The sequence below is a fragment of the Pholcus phalangioides genome, unplaced genomic scaffold (assembly GCF_987345545.1).
Source record: "Pholcus phalangioides strain wild (caught in Gottingen) unplaced genomic scaffold, Ppha-v1.0 ptg000007l_1, whole genome shotgun sequence".
NCBI classification, from domain to species: domain Eukaryota; kingdom Metazoa; phylum Arthropoda; class Arachnida; order Araneae; family Pholcidae; genus Pholcus; species Pholcus phalangioides.
The window spans coordinates 52761187-52779305 of NW_028301600.1; the positions used below are offsets into that span (position 1 = coordinate 52761187).

General features: G+C 34.3%; 1 protein-coding gene across 1 annotated transcript in view; it reads left to right on the top strand.

Moving 5' to 3' along the window:
* The window catches only part of LOC149085475 (echinoderm microtubule-associated protein-like CG42247), a 63243-nt gene that overhangs the window by 14366 nt on the left and 30758 nt on the right, over nt 1–18119 (top strand). Inside the window, exons 3-7 of the mRNA XM_089233492.1 lie at nt 378–639; nt 2118–2267; nt 9379–9448; nt 15829–15930; nt 16958–17047. Coding sequence (XP_089089618.1) covers nt 378–639; nt 2118–2267; nt 9379–9448; nt 15829–15930; nt 16958–17047 — 674 coding nt within the window. The remainder of the gene's footprint in view (nt 1–377; nt 640–2117; nt 2268–9378; nt 9449–15828; nt 15931–16957; nt 17048–18119) is intronic.

The window sequence follows — 18119 nt, forward strand, 5'->3', positions numbered from 1 at the left end:
AAGTATTTCAAGTAGTATACAGTGAATTCTTATTTTCCACTATTCCTAATGGGACTGGATACCCAGAAAAGTTTAATGTTCGTTCCATGATTGAATGCTTGATGGAACTTATGTGATATGGCATTAATATAAATTAGAGTGTAGTGTATTTTGAGACAAGGTATTCAAAATCACAATCAGAAAATCTTTGTACATTATGAATATTTAATAATTTCGTCAGATGTACAATAAGACTTGTAAAATACATTTCTACGTTCTCGTTTTCTAATTTACTTAGCCAACATCACCTGTATGCGTATCTAACACGGCAAATTCTAAATTGCATATTGCAGATTGTAAATGAAGTCACGCGTCATAAATGCAACTTATTTTCGCAGGCATGCCGAGAGAGAGAACCCCCATCCAATCCGCCATTCAAGAAACGAGGGCGACCGTGGCAGCTCAAGTTTCGCCAACAGCAACCCGACGGCAACCTTCCGTCCGTAAGTCTCCCAGAATGAACAAGGGGCATTCAAGTCGGGAACGAAAGCGCGCATCTCCAACAAAAGGTCATAGAGACGCACCATCGTTGGACGCTGCACAGCAGCGAGCCTTGTCTGGTGGCATGTCTCCAAGTAAACGTCTTGATCTCGCATGGGTGTATCCTTATAAATGTTATTCTTAAATTTCAACGCGGTTGCACTTCATACTTAAACTCCGCTCAGCACATCATACAGTTCAAACGTCATTGATGCAATTTAAAATACAGTAGACTTTCGCTCATCCAATACATATCAGACCAGGGTGTGCCTATTACCAAAATCGCCTTATTACTAGAAGGTAGTTGAAAAAACCCATTTAAATAACATCTGCGCACATACATACAGTGACATGTTTTCCTGTTATGCTCGAAGAAAACCCACCTAAAAACACCGAAATACTGGATGGGCCGGACCAGTGCACGGCCGGATTATCGAGCGTCTACTGTACGTGTATATCGATTTGGACTGCATATAAGCTTATACATGGTGCATGGCTAACTCCCCTTGCCACGAATTACTTGTGAACCGTTGATTCTAGAGGCATACTTCCAATTAGGAAACGTATCGAAATAACGTGTAAACTTCAGATACATCATTCATATTGCGAGGGATTTTGTAGTTATTAAAATTAAAAAGTAACTTTTTACACGGACACCCTGTCTTAAAAAACCCAAACCAAAGTTGTTGCCCTTTCTCTGCTGAGGTCAACAAAGAAGAAAAAACCAAGAAAGTTCCACTTAGAAAAGTGGAACTTTTCATGCAAATGAGACGGTTATAAGAACTTGCGCTCCTAATCCACAACCAGTTCACCGTTGTAAACCGTGTATGCGGACCTGCTGCACCCTGCGGTTGCTGGATTTGTGACTCGTCTGCAATGTGTTATTCCCTGCGGTGGTGGTCATGTGGAACAGATACTGCTGTAATAAACGATTTGGAGGCATTCTGTTCGTTATTTGCGTATCTTTTCTTTGACTTATGTACGTCAGCACCACCTATCGGCTGTTTTTTTAGGGGTTTTCTCCCGTCCTAAAAAAATTCCTGTGACCTAGCGATGCAAACCGTTTTTTATTTCGGTTATTTTTCCGGTTTTTATGAATTTTTAGTTTCTACGGACTTTTTGCCCACCCTGTATAATATTTTATCATGTATATATATATATATTATTTCTAGTTTTTGTAATTGCATTTTTAATTGGGGGTTGCTGTATTTTAGAAATATATGACATCCGTATTTGTTGTGGACATCTTTTTCTCAGCCAAGTCGTTTGGAATTTTGCCTGTTGTGGCCTTGCATTTGTATAAAGTCAACGGTTTCTTAATTTGTCCGACTGATGTAATGTATATATGCTTAAGTTATTTTTCGTAACGTGTGGAAGGAGATGAATTATGATTTTAATTTTACAAATTATAATATCGTTGTCTCATCAAATTTTTAATTCACAAGTCCAGTTAATTATCTCATTTACGAAAAAGTAGGCAAGACAAAGCTACACGACTCATATTTTTGTTCTAAGACATGGTTGGAATTTTGTGTATTCTTTCATTCATCGTATATGCATTACTGAATTTGAATCATGAATTTTCTTAACTTAAGCAGTCACGGATATCATGGGCTTGATCCAGCTCGAAATTTGTTCATTTTGACTACCGGTGAAATAGTTTACTACGTGGGAGCTGTAGCTGTGCTTCATAATCATGCGACCTTGACTCAAAGACATTATTTGGGTCACACGGAAGACATATTATGGTAAACATCATTTAACAATAAGTATTAACCAAAAAAAATTTATAAAAAATTATACATATCTATATGAAAAGAGCACCCCTATTTAGTATATTGTTGCGGCCATGTATTGAAAAACGTTCAGTGAATTTTAGTAATGGTCAAAAAGTACCACAAACTTTCTCTATGAAGCCATTATGTTTTCACTCAAGCTTTTACGGATTGTGTTAAGATGTCTTGTTTCTGAGCAAATTTAAATGTCAGTTCAAACGTCACAACCTAGAAGAGTTGTGACAATGCTATTCGATTACTGGTCGATATATCCAGTGATGATATTTGCCGCAGTTACAATATACGGTTATGTGCCAAGCCAAATGGTTACATTTTAACCACTCTTCAGTATTCCAAAAGTAACATTGGAAGCATTTGTAACCGCATTTTAGTTTTAATGAATCATTGGTTCAAAAACTGAAATGAAATGATGTTTTTACCCCCCAATTGCGGCAGAAAATCTATATCAGCGTAAGTTCAACAATTTTTGAAATGGTTGTATTCACAAATAATACATACATTATATAAACATAAATCCATTCATAATGCATCACTTGGTTCATAGAGATTTTTCTGATACTTATATCTTTTTCATGACCTAATAATTTCATTAGTTTCAATTAATTTCAAAACCCGATTCACGATCACATACTCGTCAGCAGAAAATTATTGACATTACGATAAAGAGTTGTTAACACGAATACATTCAAGAAATGGTTATATGAATACATACAAAAAGTATTCATCAATATAATGATGCAGACTACTAGTACTAAACCCAGAATGAGCTGTTTCGTCGAAAACATAAGCGTTTTAATCATTTTAAGTGTACTTTCACTCATATGCGCTGGTACAAGAAATTTAGTGACATGGCTTAATCTAGCGTTGAAATGAAGTGAACGAAAAGAAAATGGTGCGTTTAACATAAAGTAAACACTTATTATGCTAGTCACTGAACGAAATAAAAGAATAAAAACGGTTATCAACCCTTGTGCAATGGGTATTATCCAGTCATACTATGAAACGCGGCTACCCTACAACTCACAAATTATACTTCATATAGATTCATTGATAGATAATATTACGAGTAAACTAAGACTTCTCGTTATCGAAATAGCCGGAGATAGGTCGATGACTGTATTCGCTGTGTCTTTCGCTTCTAACATTCATCAAGCCTCGATCAAAAAAATACGGTTTTGTTTGAATGCGTGTTAGGTACTGACATAATGAAATTATGTCATTATCATCGGCTTTGTCTTTGGAATATCTAACCAACGATACCAATGTCGTCTATTTTCATTGTGAACTGTTCAAGATACAGCGTCAAAAAATGTGTTACCAATTAGGGCAGGGGGGCCTGGTACAGAGGAGATATTGAAACCGGTGGGATATCACTGGATGCACGTTTGTGACGTGCATCTGACAATGCCATTGCTTCTGACTTGAGTTGGGTACTTCTTGAGATATGAGCGTTTAAAGAATTTTGTCACGCAATTTCTTGTGAATGCTCCCAGTATCGTATATAAGGCGATTTAAAAGACGTATTCACTTCAAAAAGTTGTTTTGATGGTATTTCTCTAAAATGATAAACCAATGATAAAATCAATGTAACTCAAAATCATACGTCCGATTTAAATCAAATATGATGAAATCTTATGTGATGACTTCTTGAAAACATTCGTCATTTTTCATTTATATGTTCAGAGACAAACACAAATACGAACCTCACAAATACATACATACATGAAATAAATAATTAAATTGAGTAAAACTTTTTTATGGGCAGTTCTTTCGGGATATATGCTTTTATATTGGGTTGCTGTATTTTGATTATATTTGTGACATCCATATTTTTATGAGAATCTTTTTTCAACCACCACGTTGGGTAGTTTGCCTGTTGTGGTCGTTGTATTTGTATTTCTAATTAAATTTTTTTCTGATATATATATATACAGCTCTCTCTCTCTCTCTCTCTCTTCTCCTTTTAGATCAATACATTTTTAACAAAAATTATGTTTCAAGTAGACCTATGCAAGTAAAAAAAAATCATCCGTTCTCTCAAGATATTCTAAATTCCCTACAAGAGATGAGTAAAAAGACAACAAAATGTTTTATATCGTGTTCCTAACTCTCAGTTGGTGGAAATGTGTCATTTCCGTTGAGCGGCTGGGACACTCCCCCCCCCCCCCCGCCAAACATTACTTAGTGTGTGTGTTTGTGTACCCTTGCCAAGTTTTGAAAAGCTCTCCTGTGACGGGAAGTTAAAGCACGCATGCGACAGATTTCTAACGTACCCTCTAGTAGAAGTTAACACTTGCCTTTTTGTTGTTTTAGCAAACACGAATCATAACTTGGAAAAACAGAGCTCCGGAAATCTATATAATTCATGAGAAAATGCGTTTCTCGCTGCCCCCCCCCCCTTTGAAATGAGTCGTGAACATGCTGATTCTCCATCTTAAAAAAGTTCGCAAATTTCAAAACATCGAACTTTTTTGACATGTCTTCTTCATAACTATAATTATATTAAGCCCCTAAAAAGCCGGGGGTTTACATCCGCCATGCTACGTGATTCTGAGCAACGCAAAACAGGTTTTAAACGAGTGGTTACGCAAAATCGACCATCGAAATAGCCCGCGCTTTGATGGCCATACCTCAAAACCTGTTTTTCTGCGGGTTTAAACTGCGTAGTGCTGCAAGTGTGGATCCAGCTTTAGACGTATTCACAAAATCACTATTGTTCGATGGTTTTCTTCTTTTCTTTGGTACCATAAAAACACTGTGTTTCAATACCCTTTTTTTATATATATAACTGCCTGCTGACGCAAGCAATGCAAGGGTAAAAAACATTAATATATTTTCAATAGGTTTTGATAAGTATAACTATTTTCTCATGCCATTGCCAAGTCATACATTTTACCTTAAAATTTCTCTCATCAAGTCATCGCAGTTTTTTAATTTTTTCTTGAATTATTAAGGAGACTTGAATCAAATTTATTTTATCTCATAAATCCTGAGGGAGTCATCACAAACGCGAGTTCGTTAAATTCATAAAAATATTCAAACTATAAAGTTAAAAGCATATATTTTCTGTTGTGCATATTTTAGGTTGTTTTTGTATGGAAGCTAATGATGTTTCTTTTAAATGCGTACTTTATAGTGCATCAAGCAAGCATATAATTTTACAAAGGAAATTTATTTTTGGAGAAAGTCCAACTCAGTGAAGAAAAATTTTCATTATGTTGACCCTAATAGTCAGTAGCAGATGGTTAGCAATGAAAAGATAGTCTGTTCGTAGAGAAAAAACAATAAAGAAAAGTGCTTGAATTATTGCGCTCGGAGGATAATTTTTAACTGTTGCCCGCTTCTCTCAAGAGCAATGTTTCAGGCGTGCACGCAAACCTTGGCGTCGACCTCATTTTCATATGTAACCTAAATTACGATTTTGCGAATCGATTTTGCTATCGTTGAAACTGATTTTAGTTCGAAACAATATTTCCCTCTTACGTAGCGTTACTTTAATTAGAATTCTCGTTTTTGGTCTATTTTGTTGAAAATACCATTAATAACTATAATATAGTTCTTTTCTTTCTTTCTTTTCTTTTTATTTTGGTCTATTTTGCCATTCGATTTAAAAAGACAGATATCAGATATCGTTGTATAGAAAGGGTTTTTGTGAACAATGCCAAAACAGTGAGTGAAATTTTCATTTGGAAGATTCATCTACTGCTTTGAAAGATCGGTTTCCGAAAAAATCACAGCTTTCAGACTCAGTGGAACTAAATCCACAAACGTTCAGATTCATAAAGCCATTATATTTGTAGTCGCCCCCACACGATGATATCGTCACCAAAGGACTGCTAGTTGAATTTCAAGATTACGATAAAAAAAAAATGGGCTCGTATTATTAGAGTAAGACATGCGTCCGTTTATCATTTCCACAAGGCCATTTTAACAGCACCATGAGCCTTCAGACAAAGTGAAGTTCTGAGTCCATTTACCTAGCTCTCTACCAACAAAGATAATTTACTCTCGAAAATCATTGTACTAAATCTACAAGATCCCTGGGACATGTTGGTGCAATCTCGTGCATTAACATGGCCCTGGTTTTCCTTTAAGAACTGATTCATTATTTTGAGGGCCTTTCGGTCCATATGGCTTCTGTTTACGGTGCTCTTTGGTCCAGTTTAAGTGTTCTTCTGGCGATGAAGTGATATCTGGCGATGAAAATGGCCAATCTATTCGGTCCGACAAAGCCGAATCAAGCACTGTCTCTTTGCATGTTTGAATGGCTCTAATAGCATTACTCTGGTGTTGTTGAATCAGTTGCGCTACTATCATACGTCATTACTGAGTAACCATCAGGTATATGTGTTGTTCACCGGCTAAATGTGACTCCATTCAACTGTTGGCTGTTGACGCTTGAATCGGTCCGGAAATACCCTTGACACCGCTATTCGTGAGTAACCAACATAGGCAGCCGTTACCGAAATATTCGCAGGCTCATCTAACTCCCACACCGTGTCCGCGCGGTCATAGCCGCTTATCTAGGCACGTTTTCCATTAGCAAGGACTTTGCACTGATATTGTTTTCAAGAGTCTATGCATCATACCAGCGGCGTGTAACATGAATTGAATGCGATATGGCGTTATCGCATTATATATATGTAAAGCCAATATACGTTGTAATCGTGAATATCGTTCTAATACATTCTAGCTAGTGATATATGAACTGTTATTGTGTTATTGAAGATTAGCGTCAGTGCTGTTGTCCTATCCATGCCCCATCATCCTGGAGCAGGGTTCTAAGCTGGGATTTTTTGCGTCCCCCCCCCCCCAGTTAGACTTTTCACAGGCGCTTTTATAGTTAATTTATATTGTGAAAAAGCAAACCCTACTTTTGTGAAAAGTCAGCCCTACCCTTGTGAGGGGCTATAGTCCTATCTATTATTTTTTTGGAGTGACATTGCTTTGGTGTTTCAATTAATAAAAAGTGAATTATACATGTATTGTTATATATCATTATCATTATGTAGTTTGTTTAGCACTTTGAAATCCAATTTTAACAATTTCAGTACCACATTATGAAAAAAATGAAAAAATTATCATGTAAATTTTAGTTCTAAGCCTTCGAAATGACAAAAAAAAATACTTTTTTCTAAAAATTAGTTAGCGGACAGCAAATTAATTGACGTGGTACTTTAAAGTACCGAAAGCACTCTACACTTACAATAAAAATAAAAATACAAATAAGTTTTGAATAATACAGTTACAGGAATATTTATTCATTTCACCACGAAGAAAACATAATTTTTTGCATTTACATTTCTAAGGGGACACTTTGAGGGGGATGTATGTAGTTACAGAGGGATGAAACATCTAATTGAATTTTATTAATTAATCTATTTATTATAATTTTTTGGTCCCAGACAATGCCAATGGTGATACTAACAACCTGGCATTTTTTCATGATTTTCAGTAATCTTAACCCCCCTTCACTTACAGGCTTTTGGTAACAAATTTGGACTATCTCTATTTCAAGTATCAGCGATAAAGTAACTAGTTTTCTTGTTCGCATGTTAGAAATAGAAGGGGGAAAAGTGTTTAGTAGTTTTCTCTTTCGTTTCCCCCACCCTCTCTTTTTCCACCTTCCCTATGTGCTCTTCTTTTTTACATAATGTATCTTTCTATATAGTAGAAAAATACATTATATGTGGGTAGAAAATCCCTAAATAGAAGTATTAAAATCATGGAATAAGCAACTTCCGATCATAGGGGTACAATAAAGCTTCGCGGGGATGAAAAAGCGGTAAAAAAACCAGAAAGAGCTGGAATACATTTCTTTCATCCGCGTTAGGACGAGATATCTCGTCCGTGATCGTTAAGTGGTTAATATATGTAAAGTACACTAAAACATGCAAAAATTGAAGTTACATATCTCTAGCTCTAACGCCAGCATTACACTATAAAAGTTTTAGAAAAGTTTTTATAAATTTTGAAAAATTCAACCAATAAGCATATCGGTTACATTCGAGCAAACATAACTAATAGGCTTATTGGTTGTTTTTTTCAAGTTTTGTAAAAGATATTTCATCAAACTTTTATAGCCCTGAGGCACAGGAATTATTCTTAGAGATTTTGTGAAATATCTAAAATTTATTAAAATAATTAAATTATTTATTAAAATAATTAAATTATTTATTAAAATAATTAAATTATTTATTAAAATAATTAAAAGTAATTACAATACGGCATACTTTTTTTTATTCTCACACACAATTTTTGAGTATATTTACAAAATAAAATATAATACATTTCAAGTTTCCTGTCTCCTTGAATGGGAAATTAATTTGAGTTATTCCATCAATTGCTATGTCTGATTAATGGAATATAAGCCATGTGATAAATTTGTCCTGCTTTTAGAGGGTTGACATGAATTTTCACCCATAGCCTAAGGTAAATCTCTCCAAATTGTGGCATGGTTAAATAACTTGTATCATTATTCGTATAATGGAAAATCTGACGTGGTTATATCCAGTTACGAGGACAGAAAAGCGATGAATTTTATATTCTTTATATACAATTATCTTATACGTATCAATCATGTGAAAAACGTAATAGTGCTTATAAAATAATAAATCGATTTTGGTTTGAGAAATAGTGCTTCCTAGATTCAATTATTTGTTATTTCACAAGAAATTTTTTACCATTAAATGAATACAATCAAATTGATATTCAGTGTTTCTTTCTTAAGCTCCATAGTTGTGCATAAGAGAAAACAAATGTGTTTTTTTTTTCAGGTGGAAGAGAACTTTTTCCTAAGATATCGTTGACTATATTCATAAGACATAAGATAGTGATCATTAGAAGGAATTTTTGCACCTATACATATCTCATTTATTGTCGTGAGCGTGTGAAAACGAAATTTTATTTCTTAGAATATAAATTTTTGAATGATATGTATTCCACGTGGATACTCGATTTTCTTCGGCTTGCTAATTTCCTTCACTAACTTTGTTTCTACACTATAAAACATCGACGGAAGAGAAAAGTGGTGTTTTAGTAATAGGTTTTATTTAATTCACAGCATGGCCATGCACTCTTTAGACGATGTGGTCGCAACTGGACAGAGTTCGGGAATCGATGGAAATTCCCAGGTATGTCAGTAGGTAGAAGAATGTGCCGTGCATGAAATATCTTTTGCTTTCAATTTACACGCTCGCTCAGATTTTGACATGGCGCCAGCACTGATTATAACACCATTTAGTTATTGTTGTTACATGTTATTTTTCACTCTATATTGCAAATCGAACTGGAGGCCGTATTTTGATATACGAAGATACGGTATTGCGGTAAGTGATTCCAAAAACCTGCTGCATGCTGTAAAAAAATACAGTATTACCACATCCGGAGAAAACATTCCAATTACTCCCATTAAACGCAAAAATTGGCTACTTCATCCATTGAAATAGTTTTAGTTAATAGTTTTATAAATCTTGAAAATAAATAATAGTCTTTACCAAAAATCAATGAATATTTTTTTCATCTGCGTGATGAGGATCGTGGCACAATGATGACTATAGAACCACCGGGAAACCAAAGGCAGACAATTGTATAAACATAGCCCTATAGGATTGCTAGCTCGGCGTCTGATTGAGGAAAACAAACAAACTCGCATGGCCGGGACGAGTAATTTATGAGTATCTGCGTGCGTTTTATAAATGGTAAAGTTCATATATTGGAACCGAACTACATGTGGAGATGAAGATGCATTATAAAAAAAATATTAAGTTCAAAGATTGAATATCGGATCACTTGCACTGAATATTGGAAACATTACTGGATAAATTACGTTATCCTGCTTACACAATACTTCAAAATATTTGACCATTATTATCCGTTATTGCAACTGTGTTCATCGCCTAGATGTTCTGCAGCAGGGCCTCCCTGCAGAGATGTTTGGCGGGCCTGTCCATGGTGAATTTATGGTGTTAAAAAACAAAAAAAAATAAGAATCGTCTCGGGCGAACGGGCTGATGTCCTGTCAGCCACACCCTTGTGGCGGTCATGACTGTGTTATACCCAAGAATATGCTAGAATTATCATTAGCATAGAATGAAGCATCATAATGAATCTTATATACAGATTATAAGCATTTTCAGAGCCAGTTAGGTAACGTAGATCCATACTCGGTATCCGGAAGGAATTCAAATTCTATGGCCGATTCTTAAAGTAAAACATTAAAAAAAAATACAGCAGAAATTGAGTTTTGATAGCTTCACTATCGTAAAATAATAATTAGAGGAAATATAAAAATTAAAATTGAATGTCAAATTAAAAAAGTTTCAATCAGAAAAACTGCGCCCTTTCTGTATTAGGCTATACTGAAAAATATTTACTTCGTAACTTTGAATAAAAAATTATCAAGACATCTCCATAGTTGTGTGAATGTCTTGATTTTTGTCACTTTTTTACGACCATCTCCAAATTTTTGAAGACTTGGCCATTTTAGTGCGTGAAAAGTGCAAAAATCAAGAATTTCTACTATGGATGTCTCGACGAATTTTCATTCAAACATTATAGGGTAAATTTCTTTCGATATATTACCGAGATGTAAAAATTCTACCAACTGACATTGTTTTGATTAATTCCCCTCGTTACAGTTTTACTAGTGTGAAACTATCATAGCTCACAATTCCGTTCTCCATGCTGATATTTTTTTTGTATTTCACTAATTTAAATTATTTTAAAATCAGCCATATATTATTTATTATTTTCATTCGCTCTTCAAGAAATTCCCTGTATGCAGTATTCTTTGACCAATTTCATTTTTGAGTATTTCACTGCTGATTATAAAGTTTCTAAGTACAATATGTGGTTTATCATTAGGACTCACATATATGCCATCCGGAATATAAATTTTTCATGCAAAAATAACTAATGAGAATGTGGGAGCACATACAGACAAATGATGAGCCGGTAGCCCTCAGTATATTGAGTATAGTTATATCTCGACTTAAGGTAAGCTACCTCGAGTTGGGCGATTTTGGAAATAAGCGATTTTTTGAGAAAAATTAACATTTTAAGTTAAAATGAATATACAGGATTATTGCTGAGATATATAGTTACGAATTATTCAGTGATAATCAAGTACGAATTGTTTTATTTGACCAAAACAACATATATAATGAAATCGCACTGATTTTTGAAAGGCTATGGCAGTGTTTCTCAAAGTGTGCGTCGCTTCTCTAAGGGGCTTTTCGGCTTTACTAAGCTATTTTCGGGAGCCGCAGATGAACCATGAATTAGGTAAGGGAACCGCGGATGACAAAAGTTTGAGGACCGCTGGGCTTATGATATACATACAGGGTGCATAGCAAACGGGGAGAATGACATTTTATGTGTGAACCGTTAATCCTGGAGGTATACTTTCAATTAGAAAAAGTTTCCAAATCACGTGTTCTACTGAAATATATCATTCATGTTTCAAGGAATAATATTGTACAGTTATTAAAATAAAAAAACTTCAAAAATGAACATTTTTCTCAAAAAATCGCTTATTTTCAAAATTGCCCAACACGAGGTATAACTATACTCAGTGTACTGACGGCTAACGTTTTTTTGTATGTGCTCCTACATTCTCATTAGTCATTTTTGCCTTTAACATACTATCTATATATAACAATAAAAATTAAATTACAGTTATTAAATCAAATAAAAAAATTAAAGTGCTTTTTATACAGTCCCCGTGTGCCCCAAAACCCAATTAAAAAGTTGTTGCTCTGTCTTTCCTGATGCCAACAAAAAAAATTTCAGGTGTCTAAGTGCAATATTCACTGAGATATTCGAATTCGAAAGACGGCGGAAATTCGGGAAAAACTGCGTTAAATGCGGATAAAACGTTTTTCCCGCACTTCATCCCGCAACTTTCCACCGTTTTTTGAATTCGAATACCTGGGTGAATATTGCACTTAGAAACGTGGATTTTTTTTTTGGTATTGGGAGAGACAGGGCAATAACTTTATAATTGGGTTTTGGGGCACACGGGGACTGTATAAAAAGTTAATTTTAATAACTACACAACCCCTTGAAACATGAATGACATGCCTGAGTACTACAGTTATTTCGAAACTTTTCCTAATTAAAAGTATACGTTTAGGATCAATGGTTCGCCAGTAAAATGTCATACCTCCTGTTTGCTATGCACCCTGTATATTGATGAAAACTTTGTCGTGATTTTAATAACAAAATTTTATTGAAATTGAAATAACAAATTACACAACAGGTTCTCGGTTTCAAGAGCAATTTAGAGAATAAAAAGAGAGAGGGAAAAAAATACAAATTTATCTATACATATATATATATATATGAGTTGTCAAGGGGTTATTATACCCGTACTGTAGGGCCGTAACTAGGCTGGGGCAGCCGGGGCACTACCTTTAGACCTCGAGCCGAATGGGGACCCACAAAAATTTACATTTGTTTTGCTTAATAATAACCCTTTCAAGAGGGGGCCCCAAGGAAAAGTATGCCCGGGGCCCCGAGAAGGCTTATTACTGCCCTGGCGCACTGACAACCAATCAACGAGATTAATGATCATAGTTAAAACAGTTTTCACAGTCATATATAATGCACAATATTAATAATAGTTGCAAACATGGAACGGCAATTCTAATTCAAGTACAGTGTTCGCATAGTCCCATGATCTATATTTAGAAATAGTCTTCAATGTTAGTGAAGCAGTAATATAATGAAATAATTCCTTTTTAAATTTAGAATATGAAGCTATATTTGTTAATTGGAATGGCAAGTCATTGAAAATTATGGGAGCCAAGTAGACGAAGTGTTTTTTAAATATCTCTTTTCTTATGTAAAAAAAGGGATTACAAATATTTCACCAGGTCTCCTCAGAGAAATGAATTTTTTAGGAGAGCATGAATTCTTGTTTTTATGAAGTGTTAATATCGATTTACAGACAACCAAGTGTCGTAAACCCAAGATGTCTTTGACGGTAGAACAGGGGTCAAAACCGAATGATCTAAAAGTTTGATAAATCTATTTTGAGAAGGAAATAGGAAGTACGTTGGTCTTGTAATCGCATCCCCAAGTAGTTACTCCATATTGTAATAAATATTGTATCCATGGTAGTGTAATGTTCGTAAAAAGGAAGGATGGATAATTTTATGGAACATGCAGAGTAACCTGGTCAGTATAGCAAATACTAACCATTTAGAAATGTAACTCCAAGGAACTCTATTTAGAAATGGAACACCTTGTATCAGCCATTTTTGCAGACGAAGTGACAATTTCTCATCTGAAGTCAAACGTTACAACCAGTCTTAAAAATTAGTTTAAGGTGATGCTCTTTGATGACAATGTACCTGGTTTGCGAATACCGATTAATTTCGACCCACTGGTGAAAATTATTTTCTTGACTCCAACCTCAAACACCTCATTTCTTTCGATAGATCAAGGAATTATCAAAACATTCAAGACGCGTTCAACATATATGTTTCATTTGTACAGAGTTTTAACAATACAATGATACCTCGGCTTACGAATTTTTCGGCTAACGAACATATTCGTTGATACGGATCTGCACGCGCTAACAAAAAACACCCGTGTCGTGAGCTGAATTTTAGCGCCAACATCCTCAGATGTACTCACTTGAGTCCGATTGACTCATGTCTACCTCAAAATCTTTTTCAAGATGTACCTAGACTTCTCTTTCTGAACGTCTTTGAACCATTTTTTATAAAATGAAAGATTCGGCTATTAAAAAAATTCATTAAAAAAGGAGCCCATGTTTTTTCAGAGCACGCTGTCTTTCAGTGCAAGACTCTGAGCATCAAACTAGACAGTCTGGACATTCTAGGAACTTATCTTTTCTATCTGCACGTATCAGACACAAATATGAGGTGACCAAATCACAAATGGATTAGGCACCTACGAACTAGATTGGATTGTGTCAACACCAGCTTAAAAAGACTGAAGCTGGTGTTGGTTGTGCGTGTGCGTTCATTAGTGTAAAATAAAAAGATCTCAAGATCTCTTCCTGTAGAATTTTCATTTATCCAATTTTGAAGCTGTTCATATTAGCATTCAGTCAGTTTTTATATTTTTTGTAGCGTTCCTTGGTGTTTTAAAAAATATTTCTTTAAATTTTGGGCAGAACCTGGAACGAATCAAACGATTGTCCATAGAAACCTATGGGAAATCACGTTTCGACTTACGAAGATTGCGGCTAACGATCGGGATTTTGGAACGAATAATCTTCGTTAGCCGAGGTGTATCACTGTAGAGTCTTTTTCAAGGATCAGATTGAAATTGCAAGGCATGTTAAATTTTATGAAGCCATAGACGAGTGCTGCAATAGTATAGCTATTGTAAGAAGGAGAACTACAGACATTTTTCCAAACTTTGGTCCCAATTAACCGATATTTATATGTATTTGTATGCGAAATTATACCCTTATTTAAGCGAATTCGACTTACGCTGTTATCGTCGGTCCCGCCTATCGCGTCGCTTCGAGGTATTACTGTATGCACCAAAAATTCATTTCCGGTATGGATGGATGCAGGAGGTAATTTTGAAAGGAAGTGAGAAACGCGGACGAAAAGAATGCATTGGAACAAAGCCAACCATGAGTCTGGGGAAAAAGAAAGGAAAAGCTGAAGACGTGCTCGTTATTTAACATGTACTAACAGGCATTTCGATAATTTCAATTCTCTTGCATTATTCTTACCGGAAGTTTTGCACTAATGGAACAATGATTGTTTCGGAAATTCAATACCTTTACGGATATTTATACTAACAAAGCACAAGCTCTCTGTAATTTCTCTTTAAAAAAAAAGTAGGAAGTGATTTTAGAAACATTGCCAAAAGCTGCGATGGCACGTTTCTTAATTACTTGTTTACGAATGGCGATATACTTAATCCAAATTGTTTCAATCACGCGATGTTTTTGAAACTTGATACAATTTCTATAAAAATGAATACAAATTATTTCATATCAGGAAAAGGGGTCTCACTTTTTGTAAAAATTCAATAATATTGCGCGCTTTGCAGGTTTATTTAGTTATTTAGTTTTAACAAAAACATCTTAGAGTTTTCCTGAAAATTTTTTTAATGTTTTTTTTAATAATTAAGAGATTAATAAACTTATTCTATTTTCATAAGGAAAGTTGTTTTTTTCACCCGGGAGATTCTGTGAAATTTAGACAATTCTTCCTTATTAGTTTTGTCCTTCTTGGAATACTAACTTTGGTATAGAAAATAGACATCCCGAAATATAAGTTAAGAAAAGTGAACATTATTGGATAATAAGTTGAATTGGAATATTATTGGAGTCACCATGATCAAAGTACTTTTTTCGCTGCACTTATACCCCAATCGCAATTGCTCAAAATATTGCTAAAAATATATATATGTGTATATAATGTTCGTAAATACAATAAGCATATCAATGCTACTCGTAATAACTATTGAAAGAAAAATTTCAAAACTTAAAAAACTGTATTTCTTATTATTTTCTCAGGCTCATATACGTGTTTGGAAAGCTGATGATCTGACAACTTTAGCTGTTGTAGGACAAAGTCATCTAGAAAACGAAATAATAGGCGTTGCATTCTCATGGGAGGTAAATTTCATATAATACGTATATTGATCAATTATAACTATTATTTGTTTAGTTTTAATAAAGGATTATATTTCCTGTGTGGTTACATTCTTTTTCTCCCAATTAATAGCCAGAATAATAATGATTGATAGGACGTAGTTATTGATAGAATGTGTTGTTTCCTTCATTTTCATAAGAAACTGCTTTTCTCAACACCACATAATATACTATTAATACGACGCATAGAGTGAAATGTCGATAAATGAAACTCATATTAATAAGGTGGCAAAACTTTATGTAGTATATGAGTCTGCATTGAAATACCTAAAAATAGATTGAATGTAGAAAAAAAATTTAATTTAATTTAATTTGAAGCGATTGCCAATTTGTAAACTATTGTACAATTTATCTCTTTTGTTATCTAACTATTTTAAATGTAACAGTTTCGAAGCTCGCGTTTTTAAAGATTTTTAATTTCATAGAGCATAATACTTTCAATAATTTAAAATAATTCTATTATTTTTTCTTGATAATTCCACAACGCTACTCCTATAAATAAGGGGTGGATAAAATGAGTAATTAATTGTCATTTTCAACCTTTAACGGTTTTTCCCTTGAAATTCTGATGAAAAATATTCTTAATATACTTCACTTTAAATTGCATCATTTTTTTTATTCAAATTCCACTTCCAGAATTAATAAGTGCCTGAACTTATGAAAGTTTCCGAAACTTTTATAACATTAGTAAGAGTCACGTAAAAATAGTGATATTTATGAAAAATCAATGAATATTTAACGGGGAAAAAAAATCATCATTATATTATTAGTATAATCTTATCTGTGATTGCGTATCCCCATAAAATCACATCCAGTTTCATTTTATTACGATGATATTAAACGGAAAAAACGATAATATATGGCGACATGCAACACAATTTGCATCTCTTCAAACCAGATCGATCACGAAAATGAATTCTATAGTTGCACAGATGACGTTATTGGAGACACGATAATGATATTTTTTATATGCTACCTTTTATTTTCTTAGGGCAGCCAGCTGTTGGTCATGGAAGGAGTCCAAAATACAACGCTTTCCCTGTGGGATTGGCAAAATGACAATGAAATGTCTAGAGCAACAGTAAGTTTCCGTGCTCCAGATATTGATTCGTTTTGTCCTTATTCTAATTCTATTGCGTAATATCCTTTCTTTTGCTAATAGGATAGATTACGGACCATCGCCATTATCGGTTACTAAAGATATAATTTACGGGCATAAATAAGTATCCTCATACATCTGTGACTGATTTATGATCAGCAATAAGCTGACAGGAAAAGAATAAGTAGTTTAAAAAGGGATAAAGGTTTGGTTTGACGTGACTTGTTAATGCACGAATGGTATCAATTAATAAAGCAGCTTAAAATGTGTGATGCCGCTGTCTCTTTTAATCTCTCAAAATTGTGTTGAGTGAACTGCGTAAATTTTTTTATACAAATTAAACAAGTGGAAATTTGTATAAACAATGTGGTATTTTTCAGTATAATTGGTTATTGTTTCAATACACCTAACTGAAATTTATTTTATCAATCCCAAAAGATTTGTAATACTACAACCCATAACTTTTGACAATTTAATATTGCTTGAAATTCATAAACAAATTATTTAAACAAATATGTAGATGTAGAAGCCACTTTGCAGCAAGTTTGACACTGACGCGAATATTCAATCATTCCGACCTAAGATTTACAAAAAAGTATTTTATAAACAACAACAATCTTTAAATCGTTTAAGTTCCACTGAAAAAAGGCTATTTTTTTCCCAGATAAATACATCAGTATTTTTACTCGAATTTCTGTTCTATACTTTATAGTGCTTGTGAGGAGTCAGGTAATTCGTCTAACGCTGACGTGTGTGGTACGATCACAGTGCATGCTATTTTCCGATTCTGTAAGTCGGTGCCGTTACGGAGTGGTTAAAAACTTACATTTCAGGTTTTTTAACCAATAATAACAAATCGGCACCGACTTTCAGAATCGGAAACCAGCGTGCACGATGTTCGCATCCTTACAGAGGAGTCAGTCGAGAACATCGTATTTGGACTCAAGAGTGGAGCATGACGTTCAGTGGTGAATCAAGGTTCAGATTGCAGACAAACTGCAGTCGTACACTGCATTTACAGAAAATCAGAACTTGATTCTACCCAACCTCCTCG